This window comes from Gobius niger, assembly GCF_951799975.1.
Source record: "Gobius niger genome assembly, chromosome: 17".
NCBI lineage: Eukaryota > Metazoa > Chordata > Actinopteri > Gobiiformes > Gobiidae > Gobius > Gobius niger.
Window position 1 is genome coordinate 17,415,508 of NC_136868.1, and position 19,997 is coordinate 17,435,504.

Sequence of the window (19,997 nt, forward strand, 5' to 3'; positions counted from 1 at the left end):
TTGAGGTAACGTTAGCAGCAGAAGGCGACACACTGACTTGACATCTGTTGCCCGCAGTTCAGTCATAAATACGGTAAAAGACAAAGATAGAATTGTAATTGTTACAAAGTGCCTCTTGTCTAACATGAAATATCAAAATATTGTGCTTTTAAGCATTAAATCCGTCAATACATACGCTCAAAGTGTCTCTAGAGCAAATGCAGCTGTGGGAGTCTCACAAGGATGAATTATTTATAGATTTGAGAGCACGAGTAGCAGGATCTGTTTACAGGTAATAGACGGCTCCACTCAATCTCTCTTACATAGGCTATTCACCTTTGTGCCCGACAATAGGAAGAGATGATCTAGTCTAAACACGCATTCACAGCTCATTATTTGGTGATGAGATAATTATTGCTCATGAAGCTACCACAGAAAGTCCAGACTATTTAAGGCACTCGTGTCAATCAGTCTCTCTGCGCACTTGTCAGCTTGTCAAGTGTGGCTTTAATGCCCATTCTCAGCTGTAGACGTGGTCAGTAAAGTGTGTGCGCTTCGTCCAAACACCGTATTGTCCACAGAGAAGCTGCTCAGATGCTCCTTACTCACAGTGTGGCTGGAATCTTCAATAAGCTCTTTCTTCTCTTCACTATTGCCACTTTCTTGAGTTTTATGTGACTCTTGTTGACTCGCGCTATCCGTCTTTGACACGGTGAGCTCTGCTGTTACTGTCACTTCTTTGCTTTCGCTGTTGTCCGGCGCATCACTGATCGTGTGCTCAGGTCCATTCAAACCTTCCAAAGTTTCTGGAAGCTCTTCTATTTTTGTGTCTTGTATTTTCGTTGTGTCTTGCCCCTGATCACTCGCTTTCTCTTCATTCAACATTTCAGACACTGTTTGTTTCCCACTTGTAATAGACAGATGACTACTTGTAATGCTAGTTCTGGCTACATTGTTGTTAAGCTGCACCAAGCTGTCATGTATTTTATCTCCCTCGCTTGATTCTACCGTTTGGTCCTCTTTTGACCTTAAACTTTCCTCAATTACAGGTTCTTTGACGGTTTCCTCATTTTCAGCATTTGGTACATGCAACACTTGACTCTCTCGTGCTTGCCCTGTATCTTTGGTTGATCCATCTGGTTTGGCTTCAGACGGGTTACTCCCAACATCAGAAGTTTCATCTTTGGTATCCGTGACATCGTCTTTCCCTCCACCCCTCACCATTTTGACAGGACTTTCAGATCTATGCAACTCTGATGGCTGCTCGTTTGATGCTTCCGAATTCACTTCCCTGATTTCCTCCAAAGGCTCGACAAATGTCTCAAAATACTTGGACGTTTGGTGCATTGTTACCCAGTTGGTGACGAGGTCTGCGCTGTCTGCTGTTGTCAAGCCCTCTGGACTGCCTTTCGGTTCTGTTTCATCGATGTGTTCACTCAAAGAGGACTTGACTTGGGGCTTTAGGAGGACACTTGCTCCCTCCTCTGAAGCCTTGCTTGCTTCTTCTGTATCTCCATTTTCCCCTTCAGCGGCAAAAGCGTCCGCGGCCTCCACTTGCCCCGTTGTGTCTGCATCGGACTGTGCAATCTCCTCATTATTGTTGTTTTCTGCGGTATCCGAATCTTTGCTTGGCGGCTTTACAATTTCTTCACTTGCCACATTATTAATATCATGCCCATTGTTGCGATTGTCCTGTTTTAATTCAGCTTTCTCCGGCTCATTTGAAGGCCCCAGTTTGCCATGTTCCCCCATGTTATGAGCATCATCAATCGTGTTCTCAGACTCTTCTTTTTGCACTTTTTCCACTGTCTGCTTTGCATCAGGGACCACCGACACCTCTCCATTTTCTGCATCAACCTCCTTCACATCAGCTTCTTCGGACACATCCTTATTTCCTTTTTCAGACTCTTCAGCCCCTTGTGCATTGTTTTCTGTGTCTTTGGGCGTCTCTTCTGCTACACTCGCCACTACATCTTCAGATTTCACGTTTTCCTCTGTCATTTGTGCGCTGTCCTCACACTTGTCTGCACTGGTTTCTTGTCCCTCTTCTTTAAGCGATGTGCTTCCGGGGTTTTCCAACTCAACCACTTCTTTGCCTGCACATTCAGCTTCACCCTCTGAATGTTGAGTCTCCCCTTGGTCTTTTACTGTATTTCTCTCATCGTCATCATCAGATTTCTCTTTGTTTGCGTCTCCCTTTTGGCTGCCATCTTGCTCTGTCCTTTCCAGTTCCTCTTTTGCTTTTTCACTCACATCTTTCTGGCTAGAACTTTCATCAGCGTCATCCCCTGTTTGTGCTGTGTTCAAACCTGTGTCCAACAACTTTACTACTTTTGCATTTTCTTCACTCATAAGTTCTCCTTCTGGTTTATTTTCTCCCATGTCTTCCGCCTCTTTTTCACTCTTATCCAAGCCATCCTTATTCTGCTCATCTGGGTTCAAATTTGCTCCTGCCTCTTCTGCTACTTCTTCAATAACGTCACTTTCTGGTTTATTTTCTCCCAAATCCTCAGTATTACCCTCTTTTAGGGGTTCATCCTTCTCTCCCTCATTCAAATCACTTTGTTCTTCCGTTGCCTCCTGTCCCTCATTCTTCCCTTCCATCTTTTGTTTTTCCTCACTTTCCGCCACAGACTCCTCTTTTGCATCTTCACAAATCAGCTCCTCTTTCGTCTTTACTTCACCTCCCTCTCGTGTTTGTTCCTCCACCTCTTGTTTTGTATCATTTCCCTGTGTGTCCGTCGCTGGTCCCTCTTCAGCGCCAACAGCCTCTTGTGTGTCAGGGGCCTCGGCTTTCATCTCCATTGTTTCGGTGACAGTCAGTGGCTCGGTATTGTCAGCCTCCGCGCTCTCGTTCGGCTTATGACTCAGATCTGACGCGGCTGACTCATCCTCCTTTTGAACACTTTTGGCGTCCTGCTCCGTCGCCTCCCCATCTTCCCTTACTTCATCTTTTGGCTCGTCTTGAAGAGCTGAAGTCTTAGCATCCTCCACTATCTCCTCAGATGTCTCGTTCTCTCCCGCTTCCTTGGCCACTTCTGACGCAGCCTTGTCACTCACTCGGTCGTTTAGCTCCGTGTTGTCTACTATGATTTCTTCTTGCTCTTCACTTTTGTGGACCACAGCTTTAACTTCTCGCGTCACCGGTTCTTCCATCTTTTTTTCTTCTTCAATAACTTCTAGTTGTCCGGTAGTTGTTTCTGCAACCGCCTCTGCAACTAAAGATGAATAACATGAAAAATTGGGTATATTGTTGTAATGTATTTTACTATATTTCTATATTTTGCACTTTTTTTCTTAGTTTGGATGGGGGTGCGACTTATACTCAGGTGCGACTTGTATATCAAAATATAGAATTTCACGTTATTTTCACTCTGACTGCCGCGAGAGAGCGCTCTAGGCTTGTGTGCCAGTATCTGCTACTCCTGTATGGTTGTAGAATAACAAATAAAGCACTTACAGTACCACTGAAAATTTTCAAAACAGTAAAGTTTGAATTGAGCGAGAAACTTGTGAGGGACTGGCGAAAAGCAGAGGAAGAAAACAAAAATAGCTAATCGCTGGCTAAAAGCTAGGTGGCCACAGCTAGAGGAATGAGTTATGCCTCCATGCCCTAGTAGTTGCCAAGGCTGGTGCAACTTATACTCCAGAGCGACTTATATGTTTTTTCTTCTTTATTATGCATATTTTGGCTGGTGCGACTTATACTCTGGAGTGACTGATAGTCCGGAAAATAAGGTACATCTTTTTACGCTATCGTGATAATAATGTGCACTACCTTTTGTTTCTTTTTCTGCTGATTTGTTAGAGCTCGCCTCCGTCTCTGTGCTTGTGTCGCTAAGCTCTGGTTCAGAGCTGCAGTGGGACTCCTTCAGGACGGCCTCCGCCAACTTCTCCTGCACAGACTTAGCTTGGGGGAAGAAGAAGAAAAGGTTTCAATGCTAACCTTGGGCGGCACCAATTCACGCCCAAGTTTGACAATATTGAAAGACCAAAAGAAAACTCAATTCAATCAGACACACAGCAGGCCAAAATATATATACAAATGTATCTTTAATGACAAAACAGCAAACAGACAAAGATGACACAACATGCAACAAGAAAGCACAAAATGATGCAAAGTATGACACTACTTTAAAGAGAACATATAAAAATGAAAAATCGTAAAAATAGGCAAAACATCCATTTTCCACTATTATTATCCTGTTTTACGGTTTGTAAAAGTGTTCAGGTCTGATCTGTATGGTGTGGTATTTGTGATAATAGTGGAAATTGTCTCAGAAACACACAGGTGCTGTAGCTCACTCAGAGGGTTGCTCCACTGCCCCCTGTGCTGTCCCGTACTCACCCCTCTCTGGCTCGTCCTGTGTGCTCTCGTCTGTCCTCCTCTCACCCTCACTTGTTGTGTGTGTGTCACTCGTCTCTCTGTTCTCGTTCCCTGATGGGCCGCTGTTGTCACCGATCTCTATCTCGGTGCTTTGTCCCGCGCTGTCCTGTGTTTCAGAGTCTTTGGCCTCAGCGGGCTGTGCTGCCGCCGCATCACCGCATGGGGCTTCCTCCTGAACCTCCTCCTGTGCTTCTTCAGACGGCTCCTCTTTATCTTCTGCTTTGGCCTCTTTCACCTCCTCTGCGTCACTCTCCTCTCTGTCACTGCCGGTAAAACTGGACCCTGAGCGAGACTTTACGCCACCTGGAAAAATAAATAAATAAATACTGATGATGTGGATGTTGGCGTTGCTTCTCATGCTCTTGATGGAAGTTATCTAGTTTTTCTTTACTAGACTAGCTTACTAGTTTACAAGACGTTAGCCAACAGAGAGAAACATAATAAAGAATACATTTTCATTTGAAACAATGCAATAGGCGGCCTGTAAAATCATATCTGACGGCCTATTTTGTCATGCCTTTGTCACATGAACTGACAAAGTTTTGGATAAAAATGTATATATAACCCAGCACAGTGACTACGTTTTGCAAGTCCTAGATGAAAGTTCTGGAGTCATCGTCTGGACTCTGTAGTGGAGGACATTTTGTCTCTCATCCAAAAGGCTTATTTATTTATTTGGTCAGGACAGTGCATGTTAATGAACATACATGGGACTCGTGCACGCAAACAAGCCACACCGGATTGTAGCCGGGGCTAATTTCCTTCCATTGTCCCACACTCACACTCATCCTGGTCTATTGTATATGTTTTAGTGGTGGGGGAAACCGGAGTACCCGGAGGAAACCTACACAGACATGCAAACTCCACACAGAAAGGCCCCATCCAGGGGGGAATCGAATCCGGGACCTTCTAGCTGTGAAGCACAAGCACTAACCGCTGTGCCATTGTGCCGCCCATCAGCTTCCTCAGCGACACTAAAATATTCTGCCCACAGGCGGACTAAATATAGACCACTGGGAGGCGTTCGCTTGTCCTAATCCCACCCCTTTTTATTCAAAGTCTCTACGACCCTTGAGACTGATGCTTAACCACAAAAGCTGTTTACCGAGAGGTGGAGAGCAGCCATATCATGAATAGGCACTACAGTTTCTAAACCTCTTAACCGAGCACATTTTCTCCAGTTCAGTTTTACCCAAATCTAAAAGCTTCTCGACTGACGCTCACAGCCTATAGGCCAGTGTAACCCCTCATTTGAAAGGTAAGACCTACAAAACTGATCACTGAACATTTTTCCTCGCATTGTCACCACGTTGTCGTCACTTTTTCATTCCGTTTCTGTCGCTTTATTGTAGTGGGGATTTTTGGGGTGCATTTTCCTCCTCATTTACGTCTTGTATGTGGGTTTTAAAAGATTTAGGTAAAGTCGAACAAGAGAAAATGCGGTCCAAGCTTAAAGTCACTTTTTTTGTGGCTTCACCGACCTTCTTTCTCACTCTCCTCACTTTCTGACGCCGCTGTCTCTTTTACTTTTTCTTCTCTTTCACCGTTTGGAGACGTGCAGTTCTTTTCCTCCTCCACAGGGCCTTCATCGTCGGCTTCAAAATCCTCCTCATAATCTACAAACAGGCAAAACGATAAAACACTCCCATAGCTTGTACATCCTTTTGTAAATCACTTCATAATTCCTTCTTTTACCGTCTTTGACTTTACTGTCCTCGTGAGCCCTCTCCTTCTCTGTGTCTTTTCTCGGGCTGCTCTCACACTCGGAGCGGGACACGGGATCCTCTGCTTTGGTCGTTTCTGTGTCCGCTCCAGCAGTTACCGTCAGTCTGGGCACTATCCCCATCTTCACTGCATCCTCCTTCATTCTTTTCGGTGGGGGGACAGGCTTTTTGTCCAAACCCAGAGCAATGATGCACCTAAACAAACAATCTGATTATGTTTAAATCACATATGGAGGGCAAAGGTCATTGTAACACTATGAATCTTGTGCCTTAAAGCCCAGAAACTGAAAACTATTTAGTCTGTGTAACTGGTTAATACCTACATGTGATGTTTAAGTGAAATAAAATAGAAAACAATATCCAACGATGCTGAGAGAAAAGCATAGACTGTAAAAAATAATGGACGTCTTCTGCTCACTCCTCCCTGTTTACCATAATGACCACGGTCGAGGGGGAATTCATGGAGGATTTACAGACTCCCCCTCCTCAGCTCTGACGAAGCATGTTCCTAAAAAGGGCAAACGGGTGGGATTTTCACCGTAGACTCGGCCCTTGCGTGACGTGTAGCTCCCGCTGCTCCAATGCTAACGGTCCGACCCTCATTAAGTACGAGATTTCTAAAATTCTTCTTGCGAAAACCAGCCTGGTTTCATATATTGTGACTAACCCAGCGTTATCTCAGGAGGAATATCTAGCCTGGTCCAGTGTTGAAAAAATTGAAACCAGGCGTTGAAGTTGTGTCTAAACTCCAATGCTTTTCAATGGGGGCCTAGTGGCGATATGGAGGTACTACAGCAATGGCGGAGCAATGGCGGAGCAATGGCGGCCCTCAGTGTCGTGGTCATAAAGCAGAGCAGCCAGCGCCCATTGGAGAAAAGACACTAGTTTGTGCCAGTTTTTGTTTCATGTGGATAAACACACAGTTAAAAGCTCCCTCTTTCATTGTGAGTAAACAAAAACAAATAAAAAACAATGAAATTCTCAGCTGCCCATCACCTCGCTTGTTAACTATTGTCTCTTAAGAAAATAACTCTTTCGCACGAACCAATTTGGTACAAAGTTCTGGTTTGCTCTTTTAAAACCTGTGACTGTGAAACATTCAGAGTTGAAGTTTTCCGTCTGTTCTCACTTATAGCAAGGGGACGCTGCCTCCACCCCGGTGAAGGCGAAATGTCCGTGTCGACCGCCGAGTCGGGAGCTCTTCCTGTGTTTGAACTCACAGCAGGAGCTCAGCCTCTCGACTTGAAGCCCGTTTAAGAAGAAGGTCAGGCTGAAGGGGAAGCCTCTGTGACGCCGAGAAATGAACTGGAAACTCTCTGACAGACATGACAATGGTAAACAGAGGTTAAGTAGAGTAAATTTGTAATTAAAAGTGTGTTTTAGTTTATCCTAATCCTTTCAACCATGTTACAACCATAAAATATATTACAAAAATGCCAAAACAGGCTTGTCATATACAACTAGCAGTAGTATTCATTTGTGTGTTTGAGATACTGACCCCCCTCTCTGAGTTTGCCCTTGTAGATGCACAAGTTCTCTCCTCCACAGTGCTGCTGAAACACTTTGACCTCGTCTCTCAGGTCAGGCAGGTCATTGGAGAGGTGAACAGATTTACCCAGGTAGACCATGTTCACACGCACTCGGCTCTGGGGCACTGAGCTCCGCAGCATGCTGGGCGGGTCCTGAAGCAAAACACAAGAGGAAGATGTAACATTAAAAGAATAAAGATTGATGTTGTGTCGTCAAAACCGCAAAGATCTGTGGATTGTTAGTATGTTCCATAATAAGACACTAATGCCGATTTCAGAATGTGAAATACTGGAGTTATTGTTCACATAAATGTATTTGGATGGACGAAAATGAGGATGAAAACGCAACCAAATAGCGGCAAAAACACAATAAAAAAGCAACAATAACACAAAAAAAGCAACTAAAAAGTCACAAAAACGTGATGAAAACACAACAATAAAAGCAATGAAGAAAGCATCAAATAATGACAAAAACACAATAAAAAAAACTATGACAACCAGACAAGAAAAAGACGACACGGCAAAAATGTGGTCCGTTTTGTAGGTCTTAGCTTTCAAATGAGGCGTTCCTGTGGGTAATGCCAAACTGGAGAAAAAACGCTTGGTTAAAGGGGCTAGACGCAAGTTCGTCATTTTATGCTCACTACTGCCACCTCAGGTCTTATGCGTAACTGCAGCTTCTATATTAAGCTTGTGCATGAAGGCACTTCAGACCCAAATGAACACCTTTTAGAGTGACAGTGCAGGATTTTAGAGGCAGTTGTGGTGAACATTTTTAAACTCTGTATAGTCCCTTTAAGGTGGAGGTTAAGAGGTTAATGGTGTTGGTCAAAAGCTCTTTTATTTATTTTCTTTGCATTGTTTTAATGTTAGCAAAAGTTTTTTCCCCCCAAAAGGTCAGATTTCTATGGTAGCACTCCATTTACTGGAGTGCTGCACCAGCAACTAGCTACATACATTTGTTAAGACCAACAATAAAAAGTGGATAAATGCCAATCTTTTGCACATTTATCCATGTTTCCCATACGGTGTCTCACTGTATTATTCAAGCTTTGTGAATGCACAACAAATGTACCAACATCACCTCTTAACTGAACCATCCCAAGACAATTAAACTCCCCTGAATGAACTATCAATGCAAAAAGCACGTGTGCCTGAAGTTTGTTGTGGAACGGTCCGTTGCCCGGGGAGACCACAGAGAGGGATTAGCTGGTACCTCGCTGACGTCGGCTGCACTGGAGCCGGTGGTGGGGCGCAGTCTCCGCCCTCGCACGGTGCCGCTGGTGCTTAGCTTCACGGGACGCTCTTTCCTTCTGGTGCTGGGGGGCACTGGAGTTACGAAGTTGTTGATGACCGGGAGGCAGTAAGGAGAAATCCCGTTCCGAACCTCCATAGCGTTCAGGCGTCTGTCAGGGTCTTTGTCCATCTGAAAGATCGATTTCATTGTTGTTGATATAGCAAAGATGAGTGCAGGGATGTGGTTAGAAAAGTAAAATTATGTAAAGAAGCCACCTCCAATTAGAATATAACGCCAGGCAAAATGTCTAATAAATGTTGAATTATTCATGTTCCTCCAAAACACCAGCATGTGTTTGTCTGGGACACATCCTGTACTAGAATGAGTTGAATGTCCCGTGTGGCGTGTCTCGTGTGTCAGGGCCTCACCGTCCCGTTGAATGGGCGCTGGTTGTGATGGGGCGGGTGCTGACGTCTGTAAGGGGAGCTGTGTCTGTGGGAGGCCGTGGTGCTGTTACTGTGAAGTGGCTTTAAGCGCACAGGCCTCTGCATCTTTCCAGGAGCCGTGTTGGGGCGGGACGAGCCCGGCTGGAATATGACGACACGTGAAGGTCAAGAGGAATAGTCTCTGCTTTATCTGCAAACACTGTCATTTAGAGAATATGCTTTTTGTGTACCCCTACTACACATTAGGACCCACTCATTGATGAAACAATGATAATAATGAACAAACAAAAAGTTATAACGTGCCTAATGTACGATCAAACCTTTATTGTGTTCTACGCTGACCTGTAGATTAAATCTATGGGTAATAGATGATAGATTACCAGGCACAGTAAATTTTAATCAGTAGGTTCGCCAATCCTAACAGCTTCTTATTCAAATGAAAACATTTTGTGTAAATGGCACTGGAGAGAAAACATTAATTTGTTGCTCAAGCTGAGGCTTATGTTTGAAATGTCTATCTCGTGATGAACTGTACTCATAAAAGAAAGAATAAAAAATAGATTAGTCTGTTCTGTACAAGGTGAACCTTCTTGCCATATCTCCAGGAGCTATAAATCTCTTAAAACGTCCACAAGAATGACCATAATGACATCAAACAACCATTCACCAACTAACACATTTATTATCAAAGTTATCAAAGTTGTTGGTTTGGAGTTTTTGCTCAATCTGACTTTGATGAAAAAAGTAGACGCTTATTATTTAGGTCCTCACATTACTGTAAGGTGGCTTGGTAATTTATTGTGTAACTGATGAGAAAAGCAGGCCCTCTCAAACAACACCACAGGCTCCTGACCCACACTTCTCTCACACTTCTACCGGTCGAGTAAATTATACAAATTGAAATGAAAAGGGCTCTTCAGTAAAGGTCACATTTAAAACTCAGATTTCTGATAGGTGTAATAAGTGTTTTAACCATGCCGTGACATTTCCAGCCTCCCTCCTCTTTACCTGATCAAGGTATTATAATTTCTGCAGCACTTCAATCAAGGGGGCTGCAATAACACTATGGAAAAGCACTCATTACTGAACTCACAGACTCAGAGGACTCGGTGTGCTCTCCCTCTGGTCCCGAGTGCTGTTTCCTGATGCCACGCGCTCCTGTGGGCGGATGGGGCGACAGGATGCGGATAATGTCCTCTTCGTATCTTTTGGACCTTTCCACCTTAGAAGAGCCAAATGATTTATGAATGTTACATAAAGATATTTAATTAGGATGGCTATCAGTTGAAAGTTGGTACTGTATTATGCATTCATGAAGTTTCTTTAAAGTCTAATAACTGCCTCACTCAATGAAACTTGCAAAATAAATCTAGTGATGCGGAGAGATAATGAAAAATGCTCATACTTTTAACAAACTTGTGTGGAAGTCAAATCTACCTACAGATACAGCATCAATAAGAATCACCCCACTCTATAATAATAATAATAGTTTACATTTTGGTTCTAAATGTGCTTTACATAATAGTCATTATTCAGTCTCTCCACACTCGGGAAGGCCACTGTTGCCCTGGAATAAACTGACAAACATTCACTCACACACTATATTCACACAGGGCAAGGACGCTGAAGTGTCTTGCCCAAGGACACACCAGTATGCACCTGCTGAGATTCAAACCACTGACCTTTTGACCTTCTCCCCAAGCTGCGGCTTCAACCTGAGCCGTAAAACGTTGTGTCCTTGGGCAAGACAATCGATGCAGTGTGGAGAGTTTGTGTTATTTTAAAGCATCAGCGCTCGCATCTGAAAGTCGTACCTTGATCTTGTGCACCCTCTCCCTCCGCGCAAACTCCTCCAGTTTCCTTTTGATCTCGATTTGATGCAGACGCTGTGAACACACGTAAGCATAATTTAGCATGCGCCGAGAGGGTCGTCAGTGGCGCCGCACGCTGATACCTCCATCTCCAGCACTTTGTGGAAAATGGCCTGGGCCAGACATTCTCGGACATGCCTCTGATGAGCTCTTTGGATCAGCTTCTGTCTGTACTCTTTGTCCGGAACAATACGTCCGCTCCTCGTTATCTAAAGACAACAATGACAAAAAACAAGAACCCCATTTTTTCTTTCTGCCTGGGTGCATTCCTTTTTCATTCGAGGCAGGTCTCGGTTTTTCATAAATCAATCAATAAAGGGGGGATGCACTTATGCTTTGAGGCTGACAATATGAAGGCCTTTTCGTAACTCTGGTCTTCTTCTCTCGTTCTCTTCTAAAAGTCGACCATTACAGAAGTATAGTTTTGGCCCCCTCAATAAGACTTTCTTCCTTTACTTTAACATGTGTTTTGTGGCCAGGCTAGGAAAATGTACATCTTTATAGGCATGAACTTACCAGGCCAGCCCTGTGCAGGTGCCTCCGGATCCGAGTGTTGCTGAAGTATCCGGCGAGATGCTTATCTGTTAGACTATTGTAGGCGGAGATGAGGCTACAGAGACAAGATCAGGCAGGAATTAACACCGGCCCTCCATGGAGTCCAGTTAATGATTACAGCCATCAGCAAATCAAACTCTTAATCACACAGAGACTGCGGGCTAACAACACCATGTTTGTTTATCAACCGTCCTGTGCTCATTGGGTCAGCTTGTCTCAACGTGGCTTTACTTTTCCGACACAGATTTGATTTCCTTCAGTGTTTGTGCCCCAGACAACAGGATCTAACAACTGGGGGGGTCTGTTACAGGTTTCTGATTACACAAAGGGATTGCAGGACTTTTCTTATTATTCATTTTTACTGCAACATTATTTGTATAAATAGTTAGTTGACCTCGGATTTGTAAATGATCATGCCTGCACTTCAGGCAGATAATGCCAATCACTACAGACACTGATTAACCACTTGGCCTTTGATCTTTCTAATAAGGACATATATGTGCTAGAGACTGCAGGTCTATTTCCACTATATTCCATGGCCTATGATAACATTAGTATGCTTATCTATTAACATCTGCTGTAATTATGTAACCATAGCAGATGTGACCAAAAATACCTGTTCTTGAAACAATACTTTTCTGATAGTGCAGCATCCAGGCATCATGTTGAAATAGCTCTAAATAAATGAATGGCACTAGTTTTTAACAGACCTTTTTGAAGAGTTCTTACCCCGGGTTGAGATGGTTCATGATGATGAGCTCGGGTGACTGTCAGGTAAATAAGGCTGTGGACTGTCCTCTGTCTTCTGGGTGAGCTCCAAAAGCAGTCAGAAGGAGTTTTAAAGTGACTTTAGTTTCCAGCTGAGCCGCTCGCGCTGAACACGGCTCGTGGAGCTGATGACACTGGCCGTTGCCATGGTAGGTCACGTGACGGTGCCACCAGGTTTCCGCTTACACGTCCCCGCTACATGTAAACCAGGATAAACACACCCGTCACAGTAAACCTGGGCTACAGACAGAGACACAGTGTTTAAGCTGCAGCTCTTATGTGATCGCATCGCTTTGGTGTAAAATAATGTATTCTAGAAAACACCTGTCCTGGACCTAATGAAGCAGAGTAAACAAAAGATATAAAACCGTTGCCTATAGGCTCCAGTAAATAAACACATACTTTATTATTCTCAATTAAGGCGCATTTGAGTATAAAAAATAGTGCTCACCAAACTGCTGGTTATTGTCCAAACACTGTCTACGTCTAGTCCAGAGCCGAATCTCAGACGCGACATGTCTTGGTCATCATTTTTATCATACGACAGATCGAGTGTTCTGTTCTCTAATTGACAGATATAACATGCATCTGCAAGTGCTCTGATGCCCTCTAGTGGGGGTATAGAGCAGTAAATTGGTCTACCGAACTTTTACTTCGTTCTTTTGTATCTAGATTAACAATAGCTCAGTTTCAGTGAGAGCTACATCTTAGGCGTTTCATGTTTCATTATTTTCTATTATTATTTAATTTTTCCCATATAATTATTATTATAATATTAATAGCCTATTATTATTGATTGGCAACCATAAAATCCTCTGTGGTCACCTGTACTTCCTGCTATCTTCATATAAATTCGTTTTGCAGTGAATTTTATAGCATCAAGATCTTTCTAATTCAGGGATGTCCAACCCTTTGTCATCGAGGGCCGCATATTGAACCCTATATACGTAATGAGAAGGGCCACGGATTGGTGGTCAATGCAGTGGAAAATTCCAACTGGATGCATTTAGAAGAGGTTTTCCTGCCCCCCTACACCTTTAATTCGGCTTAGAATAATAATGCCAGCTCTTTCTTACAATTTACCGTTAGTCTGTAAGGTTATACACTGCGTTCCAAATTATTATGCAAATGACATTTTTCTAAGATTTACTAAATTGTCAACTCAAATGAGAGTCAGCATAATTTTCAAGTCTTTAGTTGGTAGAGGATCATTTAAATGTGGTGGAAAAAATTTCCTAGCGATAACAGTATTTTTTTCAAAAATAAATATAGTAAAAACCTCAAAATCCACTGTTCCAAGTTATTATGCAACTCATCGTTTCAATACATTTTAAAGCTTGTAATTCACTGAAAATGGTCATTTGTTGTATTTGTAGCATTAGGAGGTCATATTTACTGAAATCAAAAGCTATTTCAATGAAAAAAATAGTAACAGGTCAAGTTATATTTTAACATAGGAGCCCTTGTGTGATAGCAGCTTCAAAATTCTTAAATCCCTTAAAATTGTAAGTTTTTGGACAGTTTCTGCTTGGATTTCTTTGCAGGATGTTAGAATAACCTCCCAGAGCTGCCGTTTGGATGAAAACTGCCTCCCACCCTCATAGAGGTTTTTTTTGTTGAGGCTCCAAATGTTCTCAACAGGGTTGATGTCAGGGGAGGAGGGGGTCCACATCATGAGTTTCTCTCCTTTTGTGCCCATAGCAGCCAGTGATGCAGAGGTTTTCTTTACAGCGGGACATGGTGCGTTGTCATGCATGAAGAGGATTTTGTTGGGGAAAGCACGGCTCTTCTTTTTGTTGCATAGAAGACAGTTGTCAGTCAGAAACTCCACATATTTTTCAAGGTCATTTTCACACCTTCAGGGAGCCTAAAAGGGCCTAATGGGGCTGACCAGCTCTCTCACCATGATTCTGGCCCAAAACATGACTCCGCCACCTCTTTACTGACGTCACAGCCTTGTTGGGACATTGTGGTCATTCACCAACCATTCACTACTCCATTGAGTTGACCATCCAGGGCTACACGGCGCTCATCAGTGAACAAGACTGTTTGAAAATGAGTCCTCATGTATTTCTGAGCCACTGCAGCCGTTTCTGTTCATCAGCATTCAATTAACAGTTTAGGGGAGGCCCGGATAGAAGGTTTATGCACAACTGCAGCCTCTGGAGGGTCCTACACCTTGATGTTTGGGAGACTCCAGAGGCACCAGCAGCTTCAAATACCTGTATGCTGCTTTGTAGCAGCTGTTCTCTTAATCTGATGTGTTTGTCTGGCAGAAACTGTCCATATTGTGCCATTATCTGCACAAAATGGAGTGTGCTCTGAATCATCCACAAATCTCTTTCTGTATGATGATTACACTTAATCTTTCATGAAATATCAAAGGTTTTCATACCTATACCAAGGCATTCAACTATTTCACGCTTTTCATCAGCAGAAAGTCACTTTTTCTTTCCCATATTGCTTGAAAATGATGATCTGCATAATAAAGTGGAACACCATTTTTCAGTAGTTTTTCCCTTAACTGGGCTTAACCCGACAACTAATAATCCCAGGTCTCTGAGATTAATGTCAGTGATTCATAGAGCCCCAAGACACGATACCATCCATGAGTTTCATTATTATTGTTTTTTGTTTTACCTTTTTGACACAAAAATCCAATTTGCATAATAATTTGGAACGCAGTGTAATTGTGCAGAATTATGAAACTTGCAGTATAAAGTACCATCTTCAGCAATGTTTGCCAATTCAATAAGAACCCTGAGGGCCACCGACAATATATCTGAGGGCTGCATTTGGCTCCAGGGCCGCACTTTGAACACCCCTGTTCTAATTCACTGTAGCGCAGTTTCACAAGCAAGTATCAACTATGGTCGATAGGGGGGGCCATATTTCCATTTCTATTGACCACTGTATGTGTGAATAAAACGCTTGTCTTTCAGACGTGAAAAAAGATACAAAGCAGCTTTTGTATTGACTTTGTAAAAACAGTGTATGCATGTATGTATGTATGTATGTATGTATGTATGTATGTATGTATGTATGTATGTATGTATGTATGTATGTAAGTATGTATGTATGTATGTATGTATGTATGTATGTATGTAAGTATGTATGTATGTATGTAAGTATGTATGTATGTATGTATGTAAGTATGTATGTATGTATGTATGTATGTATGTAAGTATGTATGTATGTATGTATGTATGTATGTAAGTATGTATGTATGTATGTATGTATGTATGTATGTATGTATGTATGTATGTATGTATGTATGTATGTATGTAAGTATGTATGTATGTATTTATTTATATGTTTATTTGATAGGGACAGAAGAAGAAGCATTGTTACAATAACCGATGCCATGCTCATAGGCCGTATAGCTAAAAGCTAGTTCGCAGACCTGGTCCCTAAGACATAAAATATTAACATTTACATAAATCATTACAAATAATACAGTACAAAATTACATTACAAATAATACAATTTAGAAAAAGTTTGTATGTATGTATGTAAGTATGTATGTATGTATGTATGTATGTATGTATGTATGTATGTATGTATGTACTGTATGTACTGTATGTACTGTATGTATTTATCTATTTTAGAGTGGTCAATATTACTGGCTTAATATAGAGCCGTTAATATTGACGGCTTTATATTACAAAATGGATTTCCTAATACCCAGTTGAACTACGGGGTCCTGTATCTGGGGACATGACCGTGGGACCCTTGACTGGCAGGGTCCCAGCAATATTGGAAGCAAAAAAGAGTAGCTTTGAAGTGGTAACCTAAGTGTACTTTAATAAAAAAGCCTCAATATAATAATAATTCTTTGTATGTGAGTTTTCATTGTTCTTTTTAAAGTCTATATAGTTTAAACTTGTTTTTCTGCTCCATGAAACGTGCTGTGTGTCACAAACATTTTGTATTATTATGTATAGGGCTTGAAGAGATGTGCTTTAGGACATCATGACAAACATTGTGCTTTTTCCAGAAAGTCAATTCCTGCAACCCTCCAGATACCTCTTGCTTCTCTCCAAAATAATAACATTCCATGAAAAAAAAAAAACGTTCACACACACACTTTGAAAATCTGTGTGAGGAACAAAGTTTTCCAAATGGCTATAATTTTCTTGTAAATTTTTGTCCCGCAGGTCAAAAATGATGTTTTGCTTCAAGTTATTACAATAATACACTCTTGTAATAATAATACCTTGTGGCTAATTAATGAGTTAGTCGCCCAATAGAAAAGAAATTTGAACAAAATATAGAAATAATATTAATTTGCAGCATGGCCTTTATATTGTTTTGCTGAACTCAGGAGAAATGGACACGACTTATTTAGACTTGTACCTTTGAAAACACTCATTATCTTTGGTGAAAGGGGTTTCAACGCTCGTCACTTTAATCAAAGCAGAACAAAAAAGACCAATAAAGAGTAAATCTTAAAATAACAATTAGTGCTGGAAAAATAGGAGGTGATTATTAATTCCATTCAGGAAAAGGTCTTGGCGGTGAGCTGGGGGTGGTGGTGGGGATCTCAGGGACTCACGCGGTTTACAGATGGGGGAAGGGGGGGGAGGTGGGGGAGGCGGCAGTTGTTGCAATCAGTGTTAAATAGAGCAGTTTTGTGCCTGTGTGATTGTCAAGTGGGCCATTACTGCTTGATAAGAGCACTTTTTCCTTATGCGGCTCTGATTGGGGCTGCGCACGCTGCTCCCCTCGCGGGCTGTCCCAGTGCAATCAGGCCGCTCTTTCACTCTGCACTGCCATTTCCACTGCTGTGATTTCACCCCCCCCCCCCCCCCCCCCCCCCCCCCCCTCCAACACCACCAGCTTCCCACCTCCCCTCCAGATTCAATAAGTGCCCATTTAGTGCAAGGAGAAAAGGTCATGACAAACTCGTTGTGTCAATTGTAAACCACCCCAATTTGGGCTCATTTCAATGAAATTAATGAGTAGTTGCAGACATGAAGAAAGCAAAGGTCTATGGGGAAGTGTCAAATTAAGAGACAGTTCCTCTGAAGAAAAATGCACTTTGTGTCTTGGTTTGCGTGGCTCGGTCTTGCTATATTCAAGAATTAACATCACACATTACATCGTGCGCTTGTTCACTTATAGAGCATCCAATCACTAAAATCTAATTTTTTCTTCAATATACTTTAATACTTACTACACTAATACTTGCTTTCCATACTGTTCTCATTACTGTATGAAGCCAAAAGTGTAGCCCACACACAGCAGGCAGACTGACAGATGCAACGCAGTAAAACAAGTTAGTGGTATCAGATCAGACATTGTTTTGGTCTGGTCCACATCACAGCAAACACTGTAGAAGTCAGCCATGTCATCGAAAATGAAAACAGGCCAAAACTGTTGCATGAGATAGTGATCTTTCCAAACATCTGCAGCCACTGATCCAAGAGGGATAAAGTATTTTAAAAGTTATATGGGTTTGATAACAGAGTCAGTGGGGTCTGCTCTCACTCCTGGTGGTTTCGGACTTTTTACATGCCCTTTTTGTGTATGTTCAATCCACTCAAAGCAGTGTGCAGGTGTCAAGGGACATCAAATGAGTGTTGACATTCATAGGATTTGGTGAGGTCCAGTGGCCTTAGTGCACAGACTGCAGTTGTATCCGATGTTTGAGATGAGTCAGATAAGGTTCATTCATCCCTACCAGGTGGAACAGGACACACGGAGATGCAGGCACGCTACCTTTACCTTTATCTCTCTGTGATTATCGAGATATGGGCAGCAACACTCAAGCTGGTGCAAGTCTGTTATCCCAAAGCAGAGACCCTTTTCCGTGTGGGTGTATGGGCAGAGAGTGCAGGCATGTGCGCTTTGGAGTGAGTTTTCAAGCCGACAGTCAGAAAGGAAAGAAAATAGGGAATAGTTTGAGAGTGTTCTAAGTAAGGCCCCTGTATAGGGTCTCATTACATACAGAAATATACACTTCAAGTAGCCCTACGCACGTGGTCTGCCTCCTTCACTATTATGGGAAACATAATGCGATGATGTTAGCATCTTGTTAGGCACTTGTGCCCTGCAACATGCTAATGCCTTGCAACTTTTTATTTTGATTATCTACTTTATCAATAAATCAGATTGCAATTGTTGTCGTAAGACAAAGAGTGGGAAGTGATTTGAATTGAATTTGAATTGTCAGAGCTGGGACAACAGTCAGGATTATGTATCAGTAGCTCAGTTAGTGCAGCATTTGTCTATCGGTCCAAAGGTCAGTGGATTGATCCCGGCTCCTGCCACATGTTTTTGTGTCCTTAGGCAAGACACTTCCTCTGGAACATCTATGGGTGAATGGGTGAAGGATATGTAAAGCTCTTTAACCACTTTACTGCCACTTTAGGGTTAGGATAAGGAATAGGGTTAGGGTTAACAGTCATTTACATCCAAATCTCTAAGCGTATTGACTGGAGAGCTTACAACCTGTATGTCAGTGTGATACCTAATTTGAAAGCCAAGACCTTCAAGTTTCTAAAATTATGTGTGAGATCTGTGTGAGTAAAACACAACTTATGTTACATTTGCCATTCTTAACCGTAATTATATCCTGATTAGGGCTAACTAACCCTAACCCTAGACCCCTGATCAGGGGGGACAGCAGGCAACAGGTTAAGAGCCGAGTGAAGGGGACATTTAGATTTGATTTGTTTAGCAGGGATATTCATCAGGAATTTGTTGCTCATAATACTATATATACATATAGCTGACTCTACATAATCAACCAGAACAATACATGGATTATGAAATATAGTGAGATGATGGCAGAGTGGCATCCACCTTTGCCTCACAGTAAGTGGGCTTCCCAAATCCAGACACTTCAGTTACAGAGAGGCTACGCCTTCTGCTTCTTTGCCCTGACCGTGGTCCTAATAGCAGCTCATTGAGCTCAAGATCTAGAAATAAAATCCTGGGTCACTTCTGTTCGGCTACAGCTAACTTTCAATGATGTCCTGGCCACTTTATTGAGGGGTAAAGATAAATGTGATTTATGTGATTGACAGCCTAAAAGAAATATCTGCGCACAAACTGAATCAATAAAAGATTTTCTCATCAATCAATCAGAATCTGTGTGGTGCTTATAGGATGCATTTTTAGTGCTAAAAACTTCTGTTTGAGGTTGCTGATAAACTTCTAACAGGCCATGCACTTAATTGCAGGGACTGGTTATAGGGGTCAGAAGCCATTGTCCCAAACACACTGTTGTCGTACCTATTTGTGTATAGATTGTGGCAGTGACAGACTGACAGCTGCCATTACACTGATCACATGTTGCTGTAATAACCCATTAGGAAGCTTCCTGCTGCCAGCGTTTTACACATTTATCATGAGTGTAACACCATGAAGAAACCACACATGAAGCTTAAGTCCCACAGGAGGCGCGGCTAAAAGGGCCGCAAAATATGAATTTTTGATCCACCCACTACAAGACACAGCTTAGGGCGCACTCACTGCCACACAGAGGAGTAGAGGA

The 19,997-nt window shown here is 42.4% G+C and overlaps 1 protein-coding gene across 1 annotated transcript; it reads right to left on the reverse strand.

The window, feature by feature from the left end:
* Nucleotides 1-10: 10 nt before the first annotated feature.
* On the reverse strand, nt 11-12,638 carry erich3 (glutamate-rich 3). The gene is made up of 14 exons (XM_079575150.1): nt 12,458-12,638; nt 11,690-11,783; nt 11,257-11,382; nt 11,117-11,188; nt 10,396-10,524; nt 9,285-9,443; nt 8,836-9,045; nt 7,589-7,772; nt 7,220-7,406; nt 6,062-6,285; nt 5,848-5,982; nt 4,328-4,669; nt 3,758-3,889; nt 11-3,197 (listed from the first exon to the last, which is right to left on the reverse strand). The coding sequence occupies exons 1-14, from the start codon at nt 12,475-12,477 to the stop codon at nt 487-489; spliced, it is 4,725 nt and encodes a 1,574-aa protein (XP_079431276.1). The 5' UTR covers nt 12,478-12,638; the 3' UTR covers nt 11-486.
* Nucleotides 12,639-19,997: the final 7,359 nt, after the last annotated feature.